Source organism: Chenopodium album, chromosome 14 (assembly GCF_948465745.1).
Source record: "Chenopodium album chromosome 14, dcCheAlbu1.1, whole genome shotgun sequence".
NCBI classification, from domain to species: domain Eukaryota; kingdom Viridiplantae; phylum Streptophyta; class Magnoliopsida; order Caryophyllales; family Amaranthaceae; genus Chenopodium; species Chenopodium album.
This window is the reverse complement of record NC_137847.1, coordinates 36,173,492-36,197,672: the sequence shown is the minus strand read 5'-3', so window position 1 is coordinate 36,197,672 and position 24,181 is coordinate 36,173,492. Positions and strand designations below refer to the sequence as shown.

The following is a 24,181-nucleotide window of genomic DNA, read 5'->3' as shown; positions in this document are numbered from 1 at the left end:
CTACACTCTAAAGTCTAAACTTTCAAACTTAAGGCTCTCCTAGAAATTTCTTCACTATTCTCTACTCTACTTAACTCATAATCCATCATCTTCTAAATTCAATCAATTTTCTCATTTCAAATTAACCCTGAATTTCTGAGAGAAGGAGTAAGCAAAAATGGCGGATGATTTTTCACTAGACTTGGAAGAGCTTCGCAACCTGCAATCCATTGCGAAGAGACCTCGCGTTATTTCTCTCATTTCCTCTGAAATTCACAACTTAGAAAAGGTTCTTCTCCATTCTTATTAACTAATTTCCGATGTTTATATGTTATTTGAACTTTTGAAGTATTGATTTCTAGGGTTATTATTGTGTTTGAATTTGCGATTTTTCTTTTTGAAAGAAATACAAGTAAACAATTGTATGTCTGAATATTGTGTTTGAAATTTCAATTTCGAAGTTTCATACATTTTTTTTCCTGATTTGCTGTTTGCCTGTTTATGTGTATTTAAACTACAATTGCAATGATATTTGCTTTCAGTTTCAAAGATGAATGCAATTCAAGCTCAGATAAAATTTGAAGTTTAAATATGATTTAAGAATGATGGAATTAATTCTTTTATTTGAGGAAATCAAGAAAATAATTGTGAACTTTTCTATGCTTTTGTTCATATATTAAGATTTGCTATTGATATAATGTTCATTTTTTAGTTTGTTTGGATGAACAGTTTAAATGCCTTGTTACTGATCTGAATTCTGAAGCACTGCTAAATTTGAAGGGTCAATTATAAATGTTATTTGTCGACTTGCTTCTAGAACTTATTACTCCATACTTATTTTCGTCGAAATCATACCAGACCGGAAATATTCTAATCTGATTTACTTATTACTACATATCTCTAATTGCATATTGATAAATTTTTTGATATAGTAATACAAACCTAAATTTTTTGATATACAAACTCCTTCCACTTGGTGCCTCAATTCTGTTTTTTTTTTTTTTTTTTTTTTTTTTGGGATTTGGATATAGTGTCACTGTCTCAGATCATTTCACAACATTGAATGGTAGATTACTGGGTGAATTGAGGAACAAACAAAACACTCCTATAGATGTTGTTTTATTTCTAATTCACATGGACATTTTCATTAGGATATCCAAGACATAATTCTTTTTGGTCAACGAATATTTTGTCCTTGGGTTTTCATGACTTGAATTATGGGTGAAAGTTCGGTTTGTATTGAGGTTTATAGTCCAAACCAAAACCACACTATATTAATTCGGTTTGGGATTTTTAAAATCGCACCGCACCAAATTATTATATAGTCCATGATAGAGCATAAAACATATTCTTGGGCTTGAATCATCGGTCCTTCAACATGGTATCATAGCTAGTGTGACACAGAGGTCACGGGTCACGGGTCAAATCTCATCCAACCCTCCCTTCAAAGTGGAATATCAAGCGCAGTGTATGAGGTGGGCCCATGTTGCATCCACACTTCAAACTCAACGGATTCTCGTATGATGGGGCATGATAGAGTATAAAAAACATATTCTTAGACCTCAACCATTAGCTTAAGCTTTTGGTTGAGTTGGTCCTTTAACAATCCAAACCAAACTACACCATTTTTAATTTGGTTCATGAAAAATAAAAATAAAAAACCAAATTGTGGCACAATTTTGTTGGCCTAGTGTTTTTGCTTTGATTTGTAACTTTTTTTTAGCCTGAGTCAGCAATTCTTTTTTTTGGCCATATATAATTATATTGTAGGGTTGAAAATAAAAAAATGAACTAATTTAGATATGGCCCTATATTTCGGCTTGGTTTCGGTTTTTTGGTTTTTTAAATCCTAAAACCGAAACAAAATTGTAAATCGCAATTTTTTTTTTCTCAAACCGCACCGAACCATATTAAAAAAATAAACCGAATCACATTACTAATTTGGTTTGATTTGTGGCTCGGTTCGATTAAAACATATTAGTTTTACCCCCTACTTGAATTCCAAGGAAGTGCTTCATGAGATTAAGTCCGTCATTTGTCATGGTGGAGACTATGGAGACTGCCCCATGAAAAAAATGTGTATGGCACTATGGCTTAGTCAACACCAGCTATGGATCCTGCGTTAATGAGAACCATGGACACCCGTGGCCATGGGATAGGTGCTTTGGAAGGACCTTGGATAATTGGATGTTCTAATCATGACTACCTTAAGAGGACTATAGTAGTAGGGACTCCTTGACATTTAACTTATTGTGGGAAGCATGCGGTTGCTAAAAGTTTGCATCATGGATTATTTAATATATTATTAAATATGTTAATTGGCTGTATATTCCCTCCATTCTTATTTGAAATTTTTTTTAAAGATAGATTTCTTGTAGGGCCAAAGATTTCTTTATTTAGATTAAAATTTGAATTAGAATTCTATTCACATCATTCTGTTAATACGGTATCATTTTGGCCTCTCTTAGTTCGAACTGCGTGCTAATCCATGTCCACACCACAATGTATAAGAACCTAATTTTGATATTTGTATTGTGTTTCATTCTGGGCAATGTTGCTCAAACTCAAGTACCCATGTTCGACATGGGTACGTGTCAAGTGTCTTATTATTTTGTGTGAACTGTGAAGAATTCATGATTTTGATTAATAATGAAGGAGCAAAGTTTTGACTTATCTCCATGATTCGACATGGGTACTTGATGTAAAATAAAGAATCCAAGTATGCTCCAAAAGTATACATATAGAATTGAGAATATATCTGGCTATGAGTGCTTTCTTTCAGCTGTTGCAAGCATTGACAAAGTATGGGCGTATGGAGTTAAGAGTTGTGAACTTAGTTAGTGCGTATGACCCATAGTTGACTGTTGAAGAGTGTATATTTATCATGTATTGAGTTTACCCATTTTCTGGGTAGCTGAAGGCCAATGTGTGATTGGGCAGTAGCATTTGAAAGGTCAAATTATTAGATTTCTTTTAGGGGCTATTATTATCTACTTAATGGCTTTCATCTTGATTTTTTCCTTACACACAGTTGAAGTGACCTTCTTGGGAAATTTATGAGTACAAATCTCAAATAATCTGATAGTTAAATCATCATATTAAGGTGATTTGCTCATTTACTGTTGGTTCTACACCCATTAGATTTATTTTTCATGGAATCGTAAAAAGTAAGAATTGTTGTCTGATTTTTAGGCAAGAAGCTATGGTTGAATTCATTAATATGTAAATATGCCAATCTGGCTTTGTTATTTGTTTTTTTTTTTAAAGATGTTTTTATTTGTGAATCTTCTTTGACTTATTAGTTTTTAGACTAAAAGAATTGAATGGGAAATTTGGACTAATGCTTTACCTTGTGTAGTCATTACAATTTGACTGATTTTTACCTTATGTTCTCATTGTTTTAATCTTATTGCTTTTTTTGGGATGTGTTTGAGCTAAATCTGAGCAGTTTAGGTTTAGATTATTCATCTTTGTTTTGATTCTGATTGTCTATGACATTTTTCGTGCATAGTTGTCAAAAGAAAAAGCTTCTTCAGCTCCCCAGCATCCTACTCCAATTCCTGTAACGACGACAAAGGTGCCTTACTCTCCAACGCAGACTTATTCTACTCTTTCAACTTTCAGCTGGGAACAGGACAATGATAAAGTAAAGGTGAGGATCTGCACTTTGTTTTTGATAAACCTAATGCCACCCCATAATAGCCCAGCCTTTTGCTCTTTATTTATTGGTAGTCCTAACCTAAGTCTCGTAGATGAAGAGTTATTACAAAGTTCTGTTACACCTTTTGATCACTGACCAGTTACTTTCAATATATGACCCCCAAGTATTTGAGCCAGATCTTTCTAATTCTGGATACTGATATTCATATTTGCATCTTGCAGATATATCTGTCTCTCGAGGGAGTGCAAGAAGAAAAGATGCAGAAAAACATAAACCCAAATTCTATTGAGTTCAAGTTTCATGATGTTCAGGGGAAAAATTATCAATTTGCCATACCCAAATTGAATAAAGATATTGTTCCAGACCAAACCAAGGTCATGATCAAGCCCACTAGGGTAATTGTAAATTTGGTCAAAGCTTCGAAAGGGAATTGGCAAGATTTGCATTACAAAGAGGACAAGGTAATTTTCTGTCACTATGATGTAAATTACTCCCTCCTTCCCAAAATATTAGGCCACAATTTTATGCTCCAAAATATTAGGCGACTTTCTAAAATTTTGAAGCTGAAATTTCTTTTTCTTCTTTTTTTTTTTTTTTTTTTTTTTTTTTTTTTTTTTTTTTTTTGAAGCTGAATTTTGTACTGTCTCATATAAGCCGTTTGACTTGTTTAATAGACAGTGTGAACTTATACCATACTATTCATGGTATGTTGCTCCTTCCCACCGTGATAAATTTTCATTACTATGTAGTACTTTAGTAGTGGTTTTAACTTTTAAGTGGTGATCAATCTCCACGACGAACTTGAAATTCTCAGGCCTCAGGGAGTACACATTTTTTAATCAAATGGTGGCATAAGATTTCCCTTGTCAATCTTTATGTAAACATATTACCATTATCCTCATTTTATATTGCATACCATATAGACTATGAATGATACTGTCGGCTAAGAATTTCCAAGTGCAATGGGGTGAAATTTAAACTCAATATTATGAAATTGATTTCAGTCACATGTTAAAGATTTCATATTTAAGTATTGTTATGTGTGGCTTTCCTATTTTTTTTTTGGTTTTGATTAATGCAGCTGAAGCCAAATCTAGACAAGGAAAAGGATCCTATGGCTGGCATAATGGATCTGATGAAGGTATATTCTAATCTTTACATTGTTGTATATTGTGGTGTTGATTAATGGGCAAGCTTGGAAGATATATAGTTGTTCTGAGCTTGATTTAGTGAGATTACAGAAGTGTTTAGGCTTTGACATTTGCATTAACATGTACTTCCTCAATTTTGCAGAATATGTATGAGGAAGGGGATGAGGAAATGAAGAAAACCATTGCTAAAGCTTGGACTGATGCAAGATCCGGGAAGACTGCCGATTCTCTGAAGGGATACCGTTGAAGATCTGTAGGCTATCAGAAAGTGCAGAGACATCAGTGAGGGGATTCTGATCCATTTTTGTCACAGTATTTGGGATTTTACTGCATAAATTTCTAAATTGCATCCTTGGGCTCTTAGCTGTAGGCATTCTCTGTTTTCTGGCTGTTTTCAACCTTGTTCGGGTTTGAATGGAACTGGTGGGGAAGGGATTTCATGTTTTATCTAGGCTACTTTCATAATACTCTTTGCAAATTCATTGAGCATGCTTGTTTGAAAGGTTTGAAACTTTTATTTCTTTTCTCCTACTTGCTTGGGGTGAGAATCGAACCCCTTTCACAGGGGGTGGAAGGAGGGCCTCCAACCACTAGGCTACCTTGATTCTCGAAAAGTTTAAAACTTTGAACTTCTTAATTGTCTTTCTCAACTTGCTCCTTATTCACCACATTATACTGTAGGTACAACTTTGCTAATTCGCCTTGGCATGCATGTTATGCAATTATGCAAATATAAAATGTTGATGCTTCATATGACATTAACATGTACATCTTGTTTCCTTGCAAAAAAAGTGAGCGGGAGCAAAATCCAAGGAATAGTAGATATGTAATCAAAATGATAAATTGGTACATGTCTACCGTTTTTACAACCAATGATCAACCACTATCTCCACACCACCCACTTGAGCTCGCCTGACTACCAGTCCACCACCTTCTCCACACACCCACATTTAACCATATAATCCCTTTAACAGCCACCCTCCTTGCTTCACACCAAAATAACACAACCACCCCAATCACCATTAATTCTGAAGGATCGTTGGAAATAACACAATCACCCCAATCATCATTGACTCTAACGGCTCAAACCACCGATCGATGACCAAAACCACATAGGAAGATAAATAGATGCAGGGAAAATGAATCTTGTTTTTTAAAGATATTGAAGTCTATAATGAGTAACATACTTTTTAGAAAAAAGCTAATTTTTTTTTAAAAAACTTTTCTTTCTAAAACCTACGCTCCTCCTCTCTAAAAAACAGAAAACCCATTCCCTTGTTCCCCTTGCTGCCGGCGACCACAGCATCCCTTGCTCATCCACGGTCGTCACTCATCAACGATCGTCGCCATGCGTCAATAAAAGTTTTAGTTCAGTTTTTTCAATCTCCCAAGACTAACTCTTACGCTTTGATTGTTTTCTAGAGTAAAGTTAGGGTTAGGGTTTCAAAATTGGGGGTTTTTTCTTCAATTGTTTCTTAAGGTTTAGGCTTGTTCCAACAAGTTAGTTCCTCTCTTCTCAGGTGGGTTTCGGTCTGGGTCTTCACGTGGTCGGGTTCAACTTCTCGAACGGCCGTTATCTGGTGTTTGGGAGTGTTTTTCGCGACATAGACGAGGACTAGGAAGGCTTTGTTTCGAGTTGTGTTTAGATCTGTCATTTCAAGGACGGAGTTGATGTATTTAGGGATATTGGGCTAGCTCAAACGCCATCGTCAGGGGATTACCGGAAAAAGGTCATCGCGACGCTTATACGATGAAGTTTAGGGTTTCATGGGTTTCTTGGAATTGACTTTGAAATCTCGGTTTGATTTCCGTTTTATGCCTTTCCTTTGGTCTGTAAGTCCTCATCTTGCCTTGCTTGTTGGTTTGGTCAGTTTTAATTTTTTTTTTCCACGGAGTTAAGTTTGTCAATGTTTTGGTTATATAGCTTCCTTAGTTTTTGGGTATTTTGTGGGGAGGCATTTGTTCTTCGATGCATTTGTTGTTTTAATGGGGCTAATTTGTGTTTAATCAAGTGGTTTTACATGAAGTTTGGGGGGCTGAAGGGGTGTGTTAAGCCTCTCGTTAAGTGGTTTGGTTTTCGAGTTTCAATAATTTCAGGGATATAATGGTCCTTGTTTGTGGTCAGTTTTGGTTCTTGAAGGTGGTCTTGGCTGGTGTTTTTTTTTTTTTTTTTTTTGGTGGGTTATCACTTAGTACTCACCGTTTTAGCTTAGCAATGGGTTATCAATCTATTGCTTTGAAAAACCTTTATCCTAACCCTGCTCTCCAACATGGGGGCTCCTAAAAGTTTCTTTTGGAGGTTTTTAGTATGGTAATTGTCTCTTCCTTAGAGAAGGGGTCAAACGTACCCATAGTTAAGCGTACCGAGCCTCTTGTAAAAGGAACTCAAATTGTGTCGTTAAGCCTTGATCATCTTTTATTCCTACTTGTTTTATCTAATGTTAAAGACTCTTTGTGTCTTTTTGAGCCCGACTTAATGTATTCCAACAACCGCGTTCTCTCTGTCTTTCTGTACTTTTCCCAACATCAACATAAATGGGGATCCAAAGACAACACAGGAAAATTTGGGTATCTCCTATAGCATGTTCGAAGGCAACTTGGGTGTTCAAGCCGACGTTTTCTCGCTAGTAGAAAATACTAAATGGCAAGCGGTTCAAACCCCCTAATGACAACCGGTTTTGAACCGCATGCGCTTAGGGGGCTTGCCATTGGCCTTTTAAATGGCAAGCGGTTTTGGGCAGCGGTTTTGGCGCCAAACCGCTGCCCATTATGGCTATAAAAAATAAAAAAATAAATTTTTTTGGTTTTTTTCACTTAAACTGATACACAAACAAAACATATGTAAAAACATTAATATTTTCATTAATTAATTGTTGTAATATTACATTTTCGTCAAAAAATATTAAAAAAAAAAATTAATACCAATAAAATCAACCATTCTCCAACCCACACCACACCTGCCGCACCTACCAATCCAACCACCACCGCAATAATCAGCAATTGCAGCGGCAATCTTGCAATACCAACAAAACAAAGCAGCATAAAAAAAAACTGAAAAAAAAACCCCCACGCATCACATCATCAGCCATTTGGGGCTTGAACCTCCAGAATTGACGCCACCACCGCAATCTGAAACAAACACCACACCCGAAACATTAAAAAAAAATTAAAAGAAAGCTCAAAAAATTACTAAATTGAAGCAGAATTGAAATTTGAAATAAATAAAATTGAAATTGAAGCAGAATTGTAATTTGAAATAAATAAAATTTACTCAAAAAATAAGCTAATCGTTCAAAAATGGAGATGAGAGATGGAAGAGAAGGAGATGAGAGTCACGTCGGTGGGTTGCTCGGTTGTTGTTGGTGGTTGTCGCGTCGGTGGGTTGTTGTGGGTTGCTCGGTGGTCGGTGGGTTGTTGTGGGGTCGTCAGGTCGTGAGAATGGAGATGAGAGGTGAAAGAGAAGGAGATGAGAGAAGAAAGAGAAGGAGATGGAGAAAGGAAAGAGGACGTGAGAATGGAGGGGAGAGAGGAGAGGGAAGTGAGGCTTGTGAAACTGAGAATGTAGGGGAGGAGAGAGAGCGTGAGAAATGAGGGGAAAGGGGAGGAGAGAGAGCGTGGAGGCCGGGGAGGAGAGAGAGAGAGAGTGAGAAATAGATGGGCTTTTCATTTTTTAGGGTTTTTTTAACAAATGGCAAGCGGTTCAAGGTTCAAACCGCTTGCCAATTACAATTTTGCAAGCGGGTCAGCCAAAACCGCTTGCCATTTGCTTGTTTCATGTTTTTTTTTTTTTTTTTTGGAAGCGGAATTCAATAATCGCTTGCCATTTAGGGCTTCCCATTTACTTTATTCTGCTAGTGTTTAGTGACAAAGTTGTACTTATGTTATATTTGTACTCTATGTAATCTTGGAGCTAGTAAAGCTCTTCTAAGTAGCATAGAGAACTTATTCCATCGTCTGTAATCCTTATCTTTGATTATTAAGCATATGTCAAAAAAAAAAAAAAAAAAAAAAACGTAACCTACTTTCATATTGAATTCAAAATATGGAAAGAGTAGGTGCAGGGGTGGTGGGTGTTTGGTGGGAGGAGGGAAGGGGTCAAGGGAAGGCGTTGAGGAGAGAGTGGTGGTAGATCGAGTGGGTGTTCAAGTTAGGGTAATTAAGATAATAAAAAATTTACAGGAATAATACAAACTGTGTGGTAGCCTTTAAACTAGATAAACATAACCTAACTTTTACCAAACAGGACAAATTACTAGTGACTTATTAAGGAAAGGTTACTATTCCCAACAATTTTTCGTTTTCTGTAAGGAATATTATAATCACTTGTTAATTTTTCACCTAACCTCCCTAAAAGGTTTTCGCTTATTTAGGCTCTGTTCAATTCTACTTTAAAAAAATAATATTAAATAAAAATAATTTCAGTTGTGGCCGATCATCGATCCCCTCCTGGGAGGAGGTTCCCAATAGGGCTGAGCAAAACTACCCAAAAAACCAAAAACCCGAAAAATCGATCTGTAACCATTCTGAAAATTAGGGTACCCGATCTGATAACCATAATGGTTCGGGTACCCGTTTCGATAATTTGTTATCGGATATGGTTATTGGGTATTATTTTAAAATTAACGGTTACCCGATCAATTCCGATAAGCATTTTTTTTGCTTTTTTCCTACTTAAATCTATTTTTTTTAAATCTAAACTCTTACTTTACTTTATAATTACTTTTTAATATCAATGATTAGTAATATTATTAATAATTTGGTCAAAATCATATGATATTGTGGTTAATTAGTGGTAAATTATATCATATTAACTACATAATTAAGTTTAATTATTATTATTGGATATATCATCGGGTACCCGATAACCGATCCGAAAATCCGGGTACTCGAAGTCCGGGTACCCAAACTTATCGGTTCGGATTATTGATGTCACTTTTAGGGATTTTGATTATCGGGTACCCGAACCGTTAGTACTAACGGTGCGGGTATCCGTCTCATGCTCACCCCTAGTTCCCAAGTGTCATCCAGCAAAGCCTAGAAGAAGGTGACTGGCGCAAACGTTCAGTAAAAATAAGTTCAGTTCAGTAAAATTCAGTTTTTATAAAGAAAAAATACAATAGAAAATCAATAAAAATAATTTTAGTCCATCAAAAATAATTTAAGTTCAACAAAATTAATTTCAGTTCAGTAAAAATAATTTAAGTTCAAAAAAAATAAGTTCAGTCCGGTAAAAATAATTACAGTTCAGCAAATATAAGGTGAAGTGAACAGGGTCTTTCTCATTAAACACGGAATTTATCTAATTAGAAATGGGATGTATAACATATAATAAATGATAAATCTTACATAATGTAATGAAAAAAAAAAAATGGATCTTTGGCTCAGTGTAATTCCAATCAAATTTACTCCTCAATGAGTAACAGAAAAGAGATTTCCTGTAGCAGTTGTCTCCTACTAGTAACATTTACCTCAAAATTACAAAGTTCAATTTCAACTGCTTGCCAAACAAAAAAAATTTAATATTCCAATTTAGAAAAAATAAGCACTAAACAATTTAGAAATTTTCATGAATAAAATTGATGATTTTTTAGGAGTTCAAGAATACAATTTATTGACCCTTCGGCCTTTTATCTTGGACCAAAAACTACAATAAGGAATGAATTGTCAACCCAATTCACAAACTTGTGACCAATTTGGTGGGAACTCCAATTCATCAACGAAATTGAGTCAACCTGCCATAAATACAAACTGCACTCGCCCCTAGTGAAATGCAACTGTGATCAAATGTGCAACACATTGATCATTTGAGTTGTAGCTCTTATTGGATTATGTGACTCCCATAATCTTCGTTAAACTTCTCATAACGGTGTGCATGAAGATGAGCTGATGGTCGGGTGTTCTTCAAGGCCAGTTCAATATCTTTGAGTTCAATTGGTCCAACTGGAGGCAATTCTACATGAAAAAGCATTGGAGATCAATGAGTACATAGAGCATGATTAGTGTCATGGACAAAATTTAGAGCATGGTAAGTGTCATAGACAAAATTTAGAGCATGGTAAGTGTCATGGACAAAATTTTCCACTCTATGTCAAATTTGGGACTTCAAAAGATAGTAGCAATAAGTTCATCAAAACTATACAAAGGTTTTCTTCCACTACATCAAGTTACCGTGATCCAATTGCCTACACAAATTGGAGAATGTGATAAAGTAAACATGGTTGAAATTAATTCTGACCAACCAGTTGCCTCTACAAATTGGAAAATGCAATATTTTAGGCATTAGGTGAGAAGTCATAGAATTTGCTTTCCCACAAGAAACAGGCATTTTATTTGGGAGAGGGAGGATACTACTTCTTATACATAAGATCTTATACAAGGTTATGAGTCATCATGCCTCCTCCAAGCCCCTTATTAAAGCTTCCGGCATGCTTACAGTAAAAATATCAGTTTGGCCCTATCATTGAAAGAATATCTATTCTGACAATCTTCTCAGATCTGATACAACGAACTCACTCTCCTTCCCTTTACCTTCCAATTATCTCCCATGGAGATAAAGGGAAAAACCAATTCTGTTCACTAACCTATTTTACTTCTACGTCAAATCCAATTGCTCTCTACAAATTGTGGTCACACAACAGCGCTTTCACAAATGTCACCCCTGTTTCCGAATAATCTTAACACTTTCCAGTTTGGTTTGTTTATAAAGTTCCTTTCACTTTATTCCATATTTGAAAAAACCCCTTTTACTACCTTACTCCTCTTATGCCACAATATTTACTTTTTTTCCACGCTTTCTCTCTTACTTTATCCACCTTTTTTTTTTACACCCACCCATTTCTTTATACTCTTACTTTAACCTCCTTTTTCTTACTCCGACCCAATTTTATACTCTCCACCTCAAACCTTCTTTCTCTTACACCCACTCACCACATCAACACTCGCACCGCTAATTTCTTAATATATGTACAATAAATAATTGTAAGGATCAAAATGGAAACAGAAGTTGTTTTGAAAAGCAACAGAGCAACAAGACCAAAGGTATGGAAAGTTACATACCATCCTCAGGGATGACTTCTGTCTTCTGTTCAAGGACTGTCACCAATCGCCTAAGTGGCTGCATGGCAGCCTCTTTGCACACCAATCTTATGTCTGATCCTGAGTATCCTTCAGTTTTTTCCACCATTACATCATATGGAACTTGATCATCATTAGGTGTTGATGGCAGTAGTTCCTCAAACATACCTCTTCGTGCTCCCGGGTCAGGAAGGGGTACCAGTATCTTTTTCACTCTTGTCAAGGCAAGCTTAGTAATAACTCTGGTATTGTTATGGCATTTTGCAATTTAGCCTCTTGTATGTAAAAAAATAAAAGACAAAATGTAAAGTTATATGAAAAAAGGCACAAGTGCCAAACATCCTATCTACTAGTGTGTGAAGATCCCTATTTCCACCGGCAGATCATCAATTTTAGACAGCCAAATTCGCAACTACAGAGAACTACTAAGTATTTTTTAATTACATTTGACTTGTACTGTGTACTATTCAGAAAGCCAGCTCCAAAAACCAATGTTAGAATCATTCATGACAAATTAAAGTTGCTGAAACAACAAATTAACTACATTCAAATCAACAGAGGATACTCTCTTCTCAAGTCGCCGTAGCATAGCTGCATCCAGTTCCCAAGGAAGATTTGTTGCAGCCAAGACAAAAACTAATTCGTTACTTTTGCTCAAGCCATCCATCTGCCATAGGTAGAGTAAAAATGAAATAAGAGATCTGCTTTCGTATAAGACAACATTAAACATTGCCTATATATAGCATATTCCACATCATGTTTTATACGGAAAGAACTTACTGTAGTCCACATTAATTATTGCAAAGCAAAATTGCAGCGGAAGGAAGTTGTCAAGAATCATAGAGAACAGACACAATCATTTTTCACGTAACATATCATTAAAAGAAATCTCCTTCAATGTTCACAGGGCTTATGTGGACACTAAATCTAAAAGAAGCAAGGGGCCATATTGACCATTTGTGACAAGAAAGATAATCCCACACACACAATACAATATGGGCTTGGTGATTTTCTTATTAGGCCTTTCTTATGGGATTAAGGCTTTGATTGATTGAGGCCTTTCTTATACATGTTATATTCCATATCCTATGGCCTAGTTCTTTGAGCACAAAATGACTTCCTTAAAAGTTTGTAGACTTATACCATTTGGCAGCAAGAGTTTCACAGAATATGCTTATCTGCTTGCAAATTGAACAGTTTCCAAAGTTTACTCAGTCATCCAATATCGTCATGCTGCTCCAGATAATCCCCCCTCCCCACAAACAAAAGTGTTCATTCACCTCTCATATCTCTCCATTGTTTCTCCTCTTTATTTTTTACCCTCTCTCCCCTGCAATTTGTCAGAATCTTCGACCACTAAATACTTCATCCAAAATTCCTTCTCCATGACAATCTTAAATTGCGCTTATGATGAAATGGCTCCGTTGGAGTAGAGAAAATGGTTCCAAGATAATGAGAGTGATGAGAAGGTAAGACATCAATAAGGAAAACAAGTTGGATGAAATAGCTAAGAAATTGTTCCTTCCTCACCTTTAATTTATCATTTGTTATAGGAACTCTGCCCGAGGTAAACAGTGGGAGATACATTGGAAAAAGATTTTTGCTGTACATCTGGTTTGAGTAGACAAAGACTAGAGAAAATTCTGAAAAATAGAAGCAAACCAAAAAGAAAAAGGGTTTGGGCTTTGGGGGATTGAAAATCCAATAAAAGACTTAACCATAAAACTCGAAAGAAAAAATTTCAACCAAAAGTTCTGAGCCAAACATGAGTACATCAATTTATTAAAAGTTGATGGGTACTGCAGTACATTATAATAAATAAACGAGGCCTAATTATCTCTTTTTCAAAAAAAATGATCTTAATTTATTTTGATTTAGACTTTATTCTATGTGATAACAATAATGTTGTAGACTTTATTCTGTTGGCGTTAACAACAAATAGAATGCAAGTAGCTCGATGAGCTGGCTTATAGAGCTGAAGCCATGCAAACTTAACTAGCATGCCTAGCATGTACTGATTAGTGGCGGTTCCAGGAATTTGTTGTTATGGATTCGGAATCTCCAAACGCATACAATGATATATATCTAGTATCATAATTCAAAGTAAAATTTTGAACTGACAAATCGAGTTTGTAGGTTTATTTAATTTTAAGGCGGTTCGGTTCATTAATCAGAATTGAATTTTGGGAGGAATAAGTAAATGGATTTTATGATTTTGACAAACAATATTTTCAAAAATACTCTAAACCTTTCATCTCCTAACAGTAAAAAAAGACAAAATATATTCACATTAACATTTACTATTTCACATCATTTAACCAATACCTATTAACAATATTACAACTCCAATCAACAATTTCACAACTTAAATCAACAAGTTGACTACTTTAATCAATAAATTAATAACTTCAATCAACAATATCACAACAATTTTACAACTTTAAAATTAATAATCAAACCTCCTTAGATGAGAGAGAAAAATAAGTAACCTTTTTTTTTTTTTTTTTTAATTGACTTACTCTATATTAAAGAGGATTTGTGGGGATAAAGTTAATATAAAAATGGAAATAAAAAATAAAAAAAATAAAAGAAATAAGGTCCTGCTGCCTCCCCGGGTTTCGAACCCATGACCTGTTTCTTTCTAAAAATGTGAGGCCTTGACCACTAGACCAACTGAGCGCATAATGATAATACCTGCATTGTCTATGATTTTAACCCTTGTTTTTTTTCCATTAATAAAAAACATCCGATTTTTTTTGGATCCAGTATGGGTTCAGCTGAACCCACTGAACCCATACTTGAACCGCCATTGGTACTGATGATGTGGTTATATTAGGTAATAAAAAAAAACACAAGAGGAGAGTTATAAGTTACAATCAGAGGTAGAACGTGCATGGACAAAAAAAATTGTTGTTAGCATCATCAAAAAGTGTGATAAAATTTTTCATATACACACGGGTGCCAACCCCATTTATGAGATGAAGGCGTTCAAGCAGAAGAAAAGAAGAGAGAAGACACGGGTGCAAGATGCACCAAGGTTATCTTTTGCTCATTTGATATGTGATGACTAAATGAACAATGACCATCCTATAATTTAATCATCAAAAGCAAAAAGTACCTTGGGTGCACCGTGCACCCGGGTGTATATATGGCTTGGCTGATGAAATTGACATGTCATATTACGAGTGAAATAACAGAACCAAAACAGTTTTGCATACAAACATCACCTGTATGAGGAGCTCAGTTTTCAAACGCCTACTAGCTTCATGCTCACTACGTGCTTCACCACGATGACTAATAACTGAATCAATCTCATCTATGAAAACAGTAGATGGTGCATGATGTCTGGCAAGCTCAAAAAGTACTTTCACCAATTTCTCTGAGTCACCTGTGTCAATACAAAAATGTCAAACCACAAACTCAATTTTATAGTGGATGCTTCATGATGCATGATAAGCTGGAAACATAGACTCTATTATCATATTATGTCATTTGCATACGCACAGGTTTTAGATTATCCAGCTAGAATTTGCCTCCAGTTCAATTAGTTTAATAGGAAAAACATAAATGTCTCATAAACCAAGAAGCGTTCTCTCACATACCCCTCCATTTGCTAACAACAGATGACGCTGAAATATTGAAAAATGTGGTATTGCACTCTGTAGCGACAGCCTTTGCCAGCATAGTCTGCCCACATCGAAAGGTGAATCAGACATAGAAGAGAGGGAAAACTGAAAAAAAGTATGCCAATAGAGTTGCTTCAAGGAAAGGAAACAAAAAAAATGATCAATAAAAGAAAATAAATTATGAGGTTGCAAATCATTCAAAAACCACAAGGGCAATTACTTAGCTGAGCACCATGCATTTAACGTTAATTCCCAAATAGCAACATGAGAACTACAAACTACTGAGGGGTCAAAAGCACATAATATAATCAAGCAGACTGAGAAACCCCAGTCAGAGAAATTTTTCTTACTTTTCCTGTTCCTGGGGGACCAAACAGAAGTATGCCCTTCCATGGAGATAACAGTCCAGTGAAATACCTTGAAACAAGCCAACAAAAATCAGTATATGTGAAATATGAATCAGAAACAGCAAATCATCTAACAAGAGAGGTCCAGCTCCATTAGTATTAATTAGGTTATTTGAATAATAATTGTAGAACTATGTACTACCAACATTTTCTTTCTAATGCTACAAAAGAGAGTCAATTTGATATTCATGGACTACAAGTTATCAGTAGGAAAATTGCATTTAGAGACTTCATCTTTATATTCTTTAATCCATACACAAGTTTCTACATGGCAACAATTAACTTGAAGATAATGGCCAGGATCATAAGGGTACATATTCTAATTTGATAACAGTTATGGTAAAGTGTGACGTTTGTAAATAGAAATAATGGGTATATTTGCATTAGGCAGCAAAAAAGTGGAATTATTTTGAAATGCATCCATCAAATTCACAGAGTGACATATAAAAGCCATATTTTACCACATAGACTAGTATAAATAATACCATTAGATAATAATGGAGGCAGGTAGCAACTATACACTAATCTTAACATTCAACAATTACAATTATTAATAGCATATAATCCAATGATTCAGCTAAATTACAAAGAAAATCAGTGGACTATAGTTTTGCAACATTTTAAGTGCAAAAGAACCAAAACGATACTCCCTTTGTCCCGTACTCGCAAATTAGTCACACCAGTTTGAATGGCACAATTTTTTATGCAAAACAATGGACAATTTAATTAAATTTAGTTAATTTGTACTGGTGTATTTTTCAATTTTCAGTTTTAAATAGAGGAAATTAAGCCATAGCTTTTATAAGGGATGTGAGTGAGAATTATTTTATTCTCATGTTTTTTTCAGAAAGAATTTGTGATATTCTTCTCCTCATCCCCACCTCTATCTTCAAAACTCAACTTTTCCACCATTTACAAACCTTCATTTGCTCTCTCCTCCATTAATTCTTCCACCCACCATCAGTCGCAATCCTCTTCTCTCTCCTTTCTGCCTGCTCACCACCAAGACACCATCACCACAAACCGAAAACCCAAATTCTTTCTCCTTAAACTATGACAAAGCAAATAAAAAAATAAAATCTAACGCATTTTAAGCAAAAGTAAATTTCTGAGGCATGTCCTCAAACAGCTTACATGCATCATCATCTATAATATCTCTGAATTTGTCAAGCTTTACCAATAGTCTCAATAAATGCTCCAAACATTCCAGAAATTTATTTGATTGTATTGAACACGGTTAATATACGTCTTCATGCATAGACCATAGCTTTCTTGTTTGGCCATTTTGCATCAGAAGTTGTAATGGTGGACCGAGAATTCATTACTTTGGCAAAGGAAGCATATTATTGTGGCTGATAACAGCGAAGGAAACTATAAGCCACCAATTAATTGTCATAACTAATGAAAGTTGTGATCCTTAAGGACTACAATACACATTGAACAGGCATTATTAATTATGAAAAGGTTCTTGAGACAGGTGACCTAGAATTTGCTTGGCACCTGCCAAATGATGAGTGACAGAGTATTACACTAGGTTATACTACTGGTACAAATGCAAACCCTAAGAGAGTGTTCTTGCAACACCGTGGAGCTTATATTGTGGCCCTGAGTTGCGCTCTAGTCTAGGATATGAAGGAGCTACTTACTTATGGACTCTTCTTATGTGTCCTTGTAATGGATGGTGCTAGACTTGCACTTTAGCTCCTATTGTAGGACCAGTATATGTCTTAGGAAGGTAGCTCAGTTTGCTTTCATCTGGATAGTTTTGCCGTCATTTATGTTCTTGAAAGCTGGGTTTTCTATTAAAACAGTTGGGAAGAGTTGCAGAGTCATTGTTGAGAGAGAGAGAAGATAAGGAGGATGAGAAGGAAAAGTGAGGGGAAAAATAATTGGTATTATTTCTTATCTTTTTTAAAATGATCAAAATGTTAGCCTTGGTTTAAAATGAGTTAGAATTGTTTTTAAAAAATTAAAAAAAAAAAAAAAAGTTTAGAATGAATGGAATTATAACCACAAACCATCATTAATGCCATGTTTGATAAATCTTAGAAGTTCAATAATCGGATAAAAAAATGGCTACCAATGATAAATGTCAAAAGTACCAGTTATTTCCATGATCAGAGTGGAGATCAAACATATAGTTTATCTTATTATAGCTAAAAATAATCCAGAGCATCCATTCGCCTATCAATAATTCTAGGCAGCATTGAAAGATATAATATCACAACTAATACATATGCAATTAATTTAAAGGTTTAGACTTCTCTTAAGCCATATGTGTTATTCAAGACTTACTTAGGATATTTGATAGGCATGACAACTGCTTCTTTAAGAAGACGTTTAGCAGTCTCAAGACCTTTTATACTCTCCCAGTTGACATCTTGGCTCCCACGAATAATGTCCCTGCACACAAGCACAACAATCACATCATGAATTCATGACCTTTGACCCATAGTAATACAAATAGCCTTTTGTGCAAGTACTTGTAGGAAAACTTACAAAGTCTTTTTTACAAGAAAACTTGTCACTTATAGCCTTTTGTGCAAGTGACTTGGTCAATTACTACCTTACTAAAAATAAATTATACAGTCATTTGAATTTGATACTTGTTAGAGTTTTTAGAAGTTTAATTTCAATGAATGACTTCATTAATTGTGTTCATGATGCTATCGTGTCAATCGGTGAAATGGTAGATAAACAATTTTTTTTTTTTTAAAGACATAAAGCTAAACACATTTTTTATTTTTAGCTGTTATACATACTGCTTCCATTATATATGAGACAGAAAAGTGTCACAATATCAAATTTCTCATTATTACGATACTAAAGTCAAGTTAATTATATGAACACTCCAGATTCTTTGAAAGAAAAAATTTGAATATAAATATAAAATTCAAAATAAAACAAAAATGAAAGAGCATTTAAGTTTATAAACTGAAAATAGAATGCCACCTGCATAGACTTTCTGCTAGGTTGCGTGTTTCTGCATCTTCAAATGGAGGAAGCATGGGCTTCTGCCTGGGAAGCAAGAAAAAGAAAAAGGAAAGCACATTGAGCAAGAATTTAATCTGAAATCAATAAAGTGCAATTACATTTCTGGATGTCAATAGATATAACACACTAATAAAACACGAGTTGAAAGGAGGTGATTGTTTTAACTTTAAAGTATTCAGACTATTAAATTCATGTAACACATATGGGTTGAAAATGGATCAACAAAAAAAGCCGAAAGAAACCTCATATAATAACAGTAGCTTTTAGATGAGAAATTTTGAGATGAAAAATTAAAACTGGGTATTCTGTGCCACAGGGAACTCAAAATAAAAATTAAATTTAAGTAGTTTGTTAATTAGGTACGTATATTCTTTTTGTTGAAGGGCATACATAATTTTAAACCTCAGATAAGGACAGATGTAGCTTCAAACTGAGAACATTTGAGACATGGGAATAAAATTGGGCAATAAGAAAAATTCGTAATGTGGTTTGCTAATTAATTCTGTATATTCTTTTTATTAAAGGGCATACGTAAGTAATTAACGAACTAGTTTAACAAACAAGTACAATATTCTTGGCATAGTTTGCATCAACAAAAGGGAGCAATACACACATTGTTTCTCTTAAATCTTTAAACCCGCGACCACAAAGTGATACCCAACTTGAGACTAAAGAACAATCTCTACCATCGTAAGAGTGCACAAGTAGTTTCGAATTCAATAATGCAAGTAAATGATCCCTAACTCAAGTCATGAGGAATCCATGAGCGAATAACAAAGAATTACCTATTTCTTTAATCACATAAGCATAGTAACAACGTTTGTTAAATGTGACTAACTTAATCAAGTTTGGCTCCAAATTTTGTTCATGCATCTTCTTCTGAATTTTTAGTTCTTTACATGTTTACTTACATCTTTATTAAATTATAGTTTAAATTTAGAGAAGTTAGATATGACGAATATCTTGCCGAAAATAATTTGCTACAATTATATAACTGATAACACCATCTCTAATGGTGAGACTTGAGTGAATTCTTTTAAGAGAGAGAGTATTTTTTGCAAAGGATACCAATAAGTTGGTATCTAAACTTAGCAACTCCAAAAGAAAGTTGCTAAGGGGCCGCTTGGTTTGCACGGGGTAAACGGAATGGAATGAATAAAGGGAAAGAAAGAGAATGGAAAGAAAAACCATTCCAAGTATAATGTTCTTTGTTTTACAAAAAACAGGAGGAAACAAACCACCGGTCAAACCACCACACCACCACCATAGAACCACCTATTTTCTTCACTTTGAAACCTTTTCCAAGCCACCCCACCACCACCCAGCCTCACTCGTCGGCCCTCGCCGCACATCGCCCACCCTTCGCCGCTGATCCTCTCTCCTCGAAAAGCGCTCCCCTTCCCCTAAAAACATTCACCCACCCACGAAAAACCCTAGAAACCCTTTCTCCTCCTTGTAAAACCGCTGACCAACGGTTTTAGAAGGAGAGGAAGGCGATTTTACAAGGAGGGGAAGGGGTTTCTAGGGTTTTTTGCGGGTGGGTGGACGTTTTTAGGGAGCGCTTTTCGGGGAGAGAGGGGCGGCGATTCGTGGTTCCTTCCGTGGAGTGGTTCTTATGGGAAGTGGTCGGAGGGAGGCTAATCAGAGTTCCTGCTGCCGGAGGCTTCATCACCGGTGGTCTTTAGTGGTTGCCGCCGATGGTCTTTAGTGGTTGCCACTGGTGGCCTTTAGTGGTTGCTGCCGATGGTTTTGGTTTTCTAGGGTTGAGGAGAGAGAGTGAAGGTGATGGCCATGGAAAGGGAATGGAAAAGTCTAGAGGGGGTGGGGAATCACTATGAAATAAAATTGGGTAAGCTCAAAAATAAAAATGGGTAAAAGGAATGACAAAATGTGACAAACAAACAACAACAAAGGGAATGGAGCCTTTACATTCCCTTTCCTTTTGATTATTACCCCCAACAAAACAGCCCCTAAATTTAGATATTCAACTTTGAGTCTCATTTGACAAAAAGTGTGGGTCCTTTATCAATATTATAATATATTTTGTAATTTATTTAAGTTTTATTTATTTTTTTTAAAGAAAACTTTTAAAATGAATTTGGTGGGCCATAAATTGAAAGTGACATTAATATACTTTAGAGAGCCTTATCATTGAGAAATTAGACTTCACATGAGTTGCTAAATTGAGAAATGGGTTAGGTATCACCATTGGAGGTAAAAAACAACTCATTTTGCATTTCAATACTCAAAGTTTAGTCTCACCATTAGAGATGGTCTAAAAGGAACCATCCGAATATATGTCAAAGCATCACTACATGAACAGTTACAACACTAAAGTAGATAGATGTGTAACTGTGTAGTACTTGGGCAATGAATTAGCACAATTTCCAGCACTATGATGTGGTATGAGACGCTGTTAGCAATGCCAACCAGTACTTCATCCTCTAAGCAACAAGGGCATTGTTCAAACTCTTAGAAGTTAACAAGAACCCTTAATTCATACTTCGTAATAATTTTGCCTAATCTTCTGGTACATCTAAGACGAAATATAGAGTTTAAACCAAACAAGTAAGCAGAAAATCTTACACAGTATTATCCTGAGCACCATTTGCCGAAACTCCATTTGAGGGTGTCCCATTACTAGCCTATCAAAATGTAACAAAATTAACCATATCAAACATCTAATAAAAACCACAAATTGTTAAGGATAATTATACTCAATAAAATCAAAATTATGATTATACTCATTTTGTGACGATATCAATCAATGTATAACCGTGGCTCTTGAAATTGTTATACATACCAACCTTACCAATCAATGTAAACACCAAACATTAACAAAAACAAATTATAGATACTAATACAATGTACATAATTTCAAACAAGAATATGACCTCATTCCTATACTGCTCGTAGACGGCGAGCTCACGCTTTCTTCCACCATTCTGAGTCGTAGCCCCTTCATTCGCTGCCGTATTCCCGTTGCTCTGAGTAGCCATTGCAGCATCCTCCTCCTCCGGCTTCGGCTCTCTCTTCCTTCCAAACTTCGCATCATAAAAAAACTTAAAATCCTACTGAAAAAAACCCCAAATTCCCAAAAATTCAAGCACCAACCAACCAACCAAACAAACAACCAATATCCAAGGCAACTACATTAGTCAAACTTTGCCATTTTTTTCAAGAATCACACAACAAACAATTGATGATGATCATAACAATTACAAATACAAACATCATATTAAAATCCCACATTTTCACTAACATCAAAGTTTCATACCAAAATCAATTAAAAAAAAAAAGTCAAAATCAAAGCAATTGTTGAGAAATTAAACCCAGATAAAATTAAAATTACAGAAATGAAATTAAAGTAGGAATTCACCTGAAAACTCCAACGAGTGAGAAAGGGTTCGTCAGACATTGCAAAGCTGAAGACACAGAAAGAGAGAATTGGCGAAGATGGAGTACAGCTCTCTGCTTTCTCCTTTAAGGTGTTCTACTAAGCAGATTCAAACTCTGGAATTATCGACCACTAACACTGCATTAGTACTACTAATCTCAGTATTATTGTGCAGGCCACAAAAAATATAAGTACCACGTGAATTGTGATTTTCTGATTATTTTTGTGTTGGTTGGGCTGTTTGGGGAAGATATATTACTCATTTCGTTTTTAAATACTTACTTTATTTTTTTATTTGGAAGGAAAAATTGCTGAAAATAATATAATATTTGGCCCATTTTTTTTTTAATAATACAATCTTTCAATTATTTTATAATAATATAACCTTTAGGAAATGTTAATTTTACACATGACATTACCCGTTGGTAACCTATTTTTTGAAGGTTACATGTCATTGTTTTATTGATTTTTTAATTTAATTAATTAATTATCATTAAAGAATTTTTTTAAAAAAATCCAACCACTCAACCATCACCGGTCAGCCACCTTCTCTCCCCTTCCCCAAACTTACGCAGCACCATCGGGCCTCAACGGCGACGATACGGCCGGCAACCAACTTCCCCCTTAACCCCGACCTTCCCTTTTCCTCCATTGCGACATCAGCCAGGCCAAACCCTAACCCCCTTTCCTTCCAACCACCACAAAAACCACCCTAATCCACGCAACCACCACAAAAACCCCTGAAACACCACAAAAATCACCCCTTTCCTTTCCCAGACCCCGATAACCACCTCCCTCCCCTTTCGTTGCTCGAAAATCGCCCCCTCCACTTACCCTACATCGAAAAAACATCCCCAACGAGCCCTGCATCAGCGTGTCGTTTGCGTCACGGTGTGGCTCGTGTGTCGGGGAAGGGGAATCTCGGTCGTAAAGTTCTGGTCGATCGCGCATGGGGCTGGATAGGTCTTGTTCGCCGGGGAAGGATGGGCTGCCGTGGTGGTTGTCGGGGGTTAAGAGGGAATTGTCCTTTTTTTTTAAGTCTAAAAGTAATCATTTAAAAAAAAATCAAATTTAATATTTAGATCAATTACCTAACGACACGTGTCATGGGTAAAAGGTTACAGTTTTTGTCCAGTTAAAAATTGACACCCCTAAAGGTTATATTATTATAAAATAATCAAAATGTTGTATTATTAAAAAATAATGGGCCAAAAGTTGTATTATTTTTGACAATTTTTCCTATTTGGAAATCTTTTACAATATTTAATTCATTTCTCTTATTTAGTGGACCCAACATAAATCATATTTTTATTAATTTCATATTCTCTCTCCTTCAATTCTCTCAACTACTTTTACTTTTAACAATTTTTTATTCTCCCACTTACCTCACTACCTTCATATTTTATTACTTTCTCCAATTTCTCCTAAAACTCTGCGCATGGAGAAATAGAGCAAGTATTTAAAAACGGAGGGAATATATGGTAACAATCAAAGTGAAGTACTGCGTGATTATTCTCACGGTGGGATAACGAGCGTATATAGCAATACGATACACAATACAAATTGGACAAGAAACAATAGGTTTGTGTTAATTGTCAAGGATTTATGATGTGTCTAATTAAACAAGTCAACAAAAGAGTGACACACTTAATTAAATGGGTTAGTTATTGTTGAGGTTGTCCAACCTATTTATCTTCAATTCTTCAAACACGAGCACTACACAATACGTTTGTCAGCTCTAAGTTTAGTAATTAATCGTTGTTGACACTTAAGAATGTATCTCCGACCAAAACCCAGGAATGAATAATCCTTTCAATGTCATTTGTATATTAGATTGAAGGAACACTTAAGTCTTGTACGAAACTCAGTCCATTTTCATTTCCTAGCCCATT

At 35.4% G+C, this 24,181-nt stretch overlaps 2 protein-coding genes and 1 long non-coding RNA gene across 4 annotated transcripts; 1 reads left to right on the top strand and 2 right to left on the bottom strand.

Moving 5' to 3' along the window:
* Nucleotides 1-30: 30 nt before the first annotated feature.
* Nucleotides 31-5,302, top strand: LOC145579187 (uncharacterized). Its single transcript, XM_081636438.1, has 5 exons — nt 31-268; nt 3,491-3,631; nt 3,862-4,101; nt 4,722-4,781; nt 4,934-5,302. The coding sequence occupies exons 1-5, from the start codon at nt 158-160 to the stop codon at nt 5,036-5,038; spliced, it is 657 nt and encodes a 218-aa protein (XP_081492564.1). The 5' UTR covers nt 31-157; the 3' UTR covers nt 5,039-5,302.
* A 2,329-nt stretch (nt 5,303-7,631) lies between these two features.
* On the bottom strand, nt 7,632-8,458 carry LOC145579186 (uncharacterized). Its single transcript, XR_014099083.1, has 2 exons — nt 8,063-8,458; nt 7,632-7,920 (listed from the first exon to the last, which is right to left on the bottom strand). It is a non-coding gene; the product is annotated as an uncharacterized LOC145579186 (long non-coding RNA).
* Nucleotides 8,459-10,172: 1,714 nt separating this feature from the next.
* Nucleotides 10,173-22,523, bottom strand: LOC145579185 (uncharacterized). 2 transcript variants are annotated; one of them, XM_081636436.1, is made up of 11 exons: nt 22,272-22,523; nt 21,787-21,963; nt 21,479-21,537; nt 18,851-18,916; nt 18,194-18,301; nt 15,842-15,908; nt 15,468-15,552; nt 15,093-15,253; nt 12,431-12,532; nt 11,848-12,070; nt 10,173-10,743 (listed from the first exon to the last, which is right to left on the bottom strand). In XM_081636436.1, the coding sequence occupies exons 1-11, from the start codon at nt 22,308-22,310 to the stop codon at nt 10,610-10,612; spliced, it is 1,221 nt and encodes a 406-aa protein (XP_081492562.1). In that variant the 5' UTR covers nt 22,311-22,523; the 3' UTR covers nt 10,173-10,609. The 2 variants fall into 2 exon arrangements, with proteins under 2 accessions (XP_081492562.1, XP_081492563.1); XM_081636437.1 differs by having other exon boundaries at nt 21,787-21,936; nt 22,272-22,522.
* Nucleotides 22,524-24,181: the final 1,658 nt, after the last annotated feature.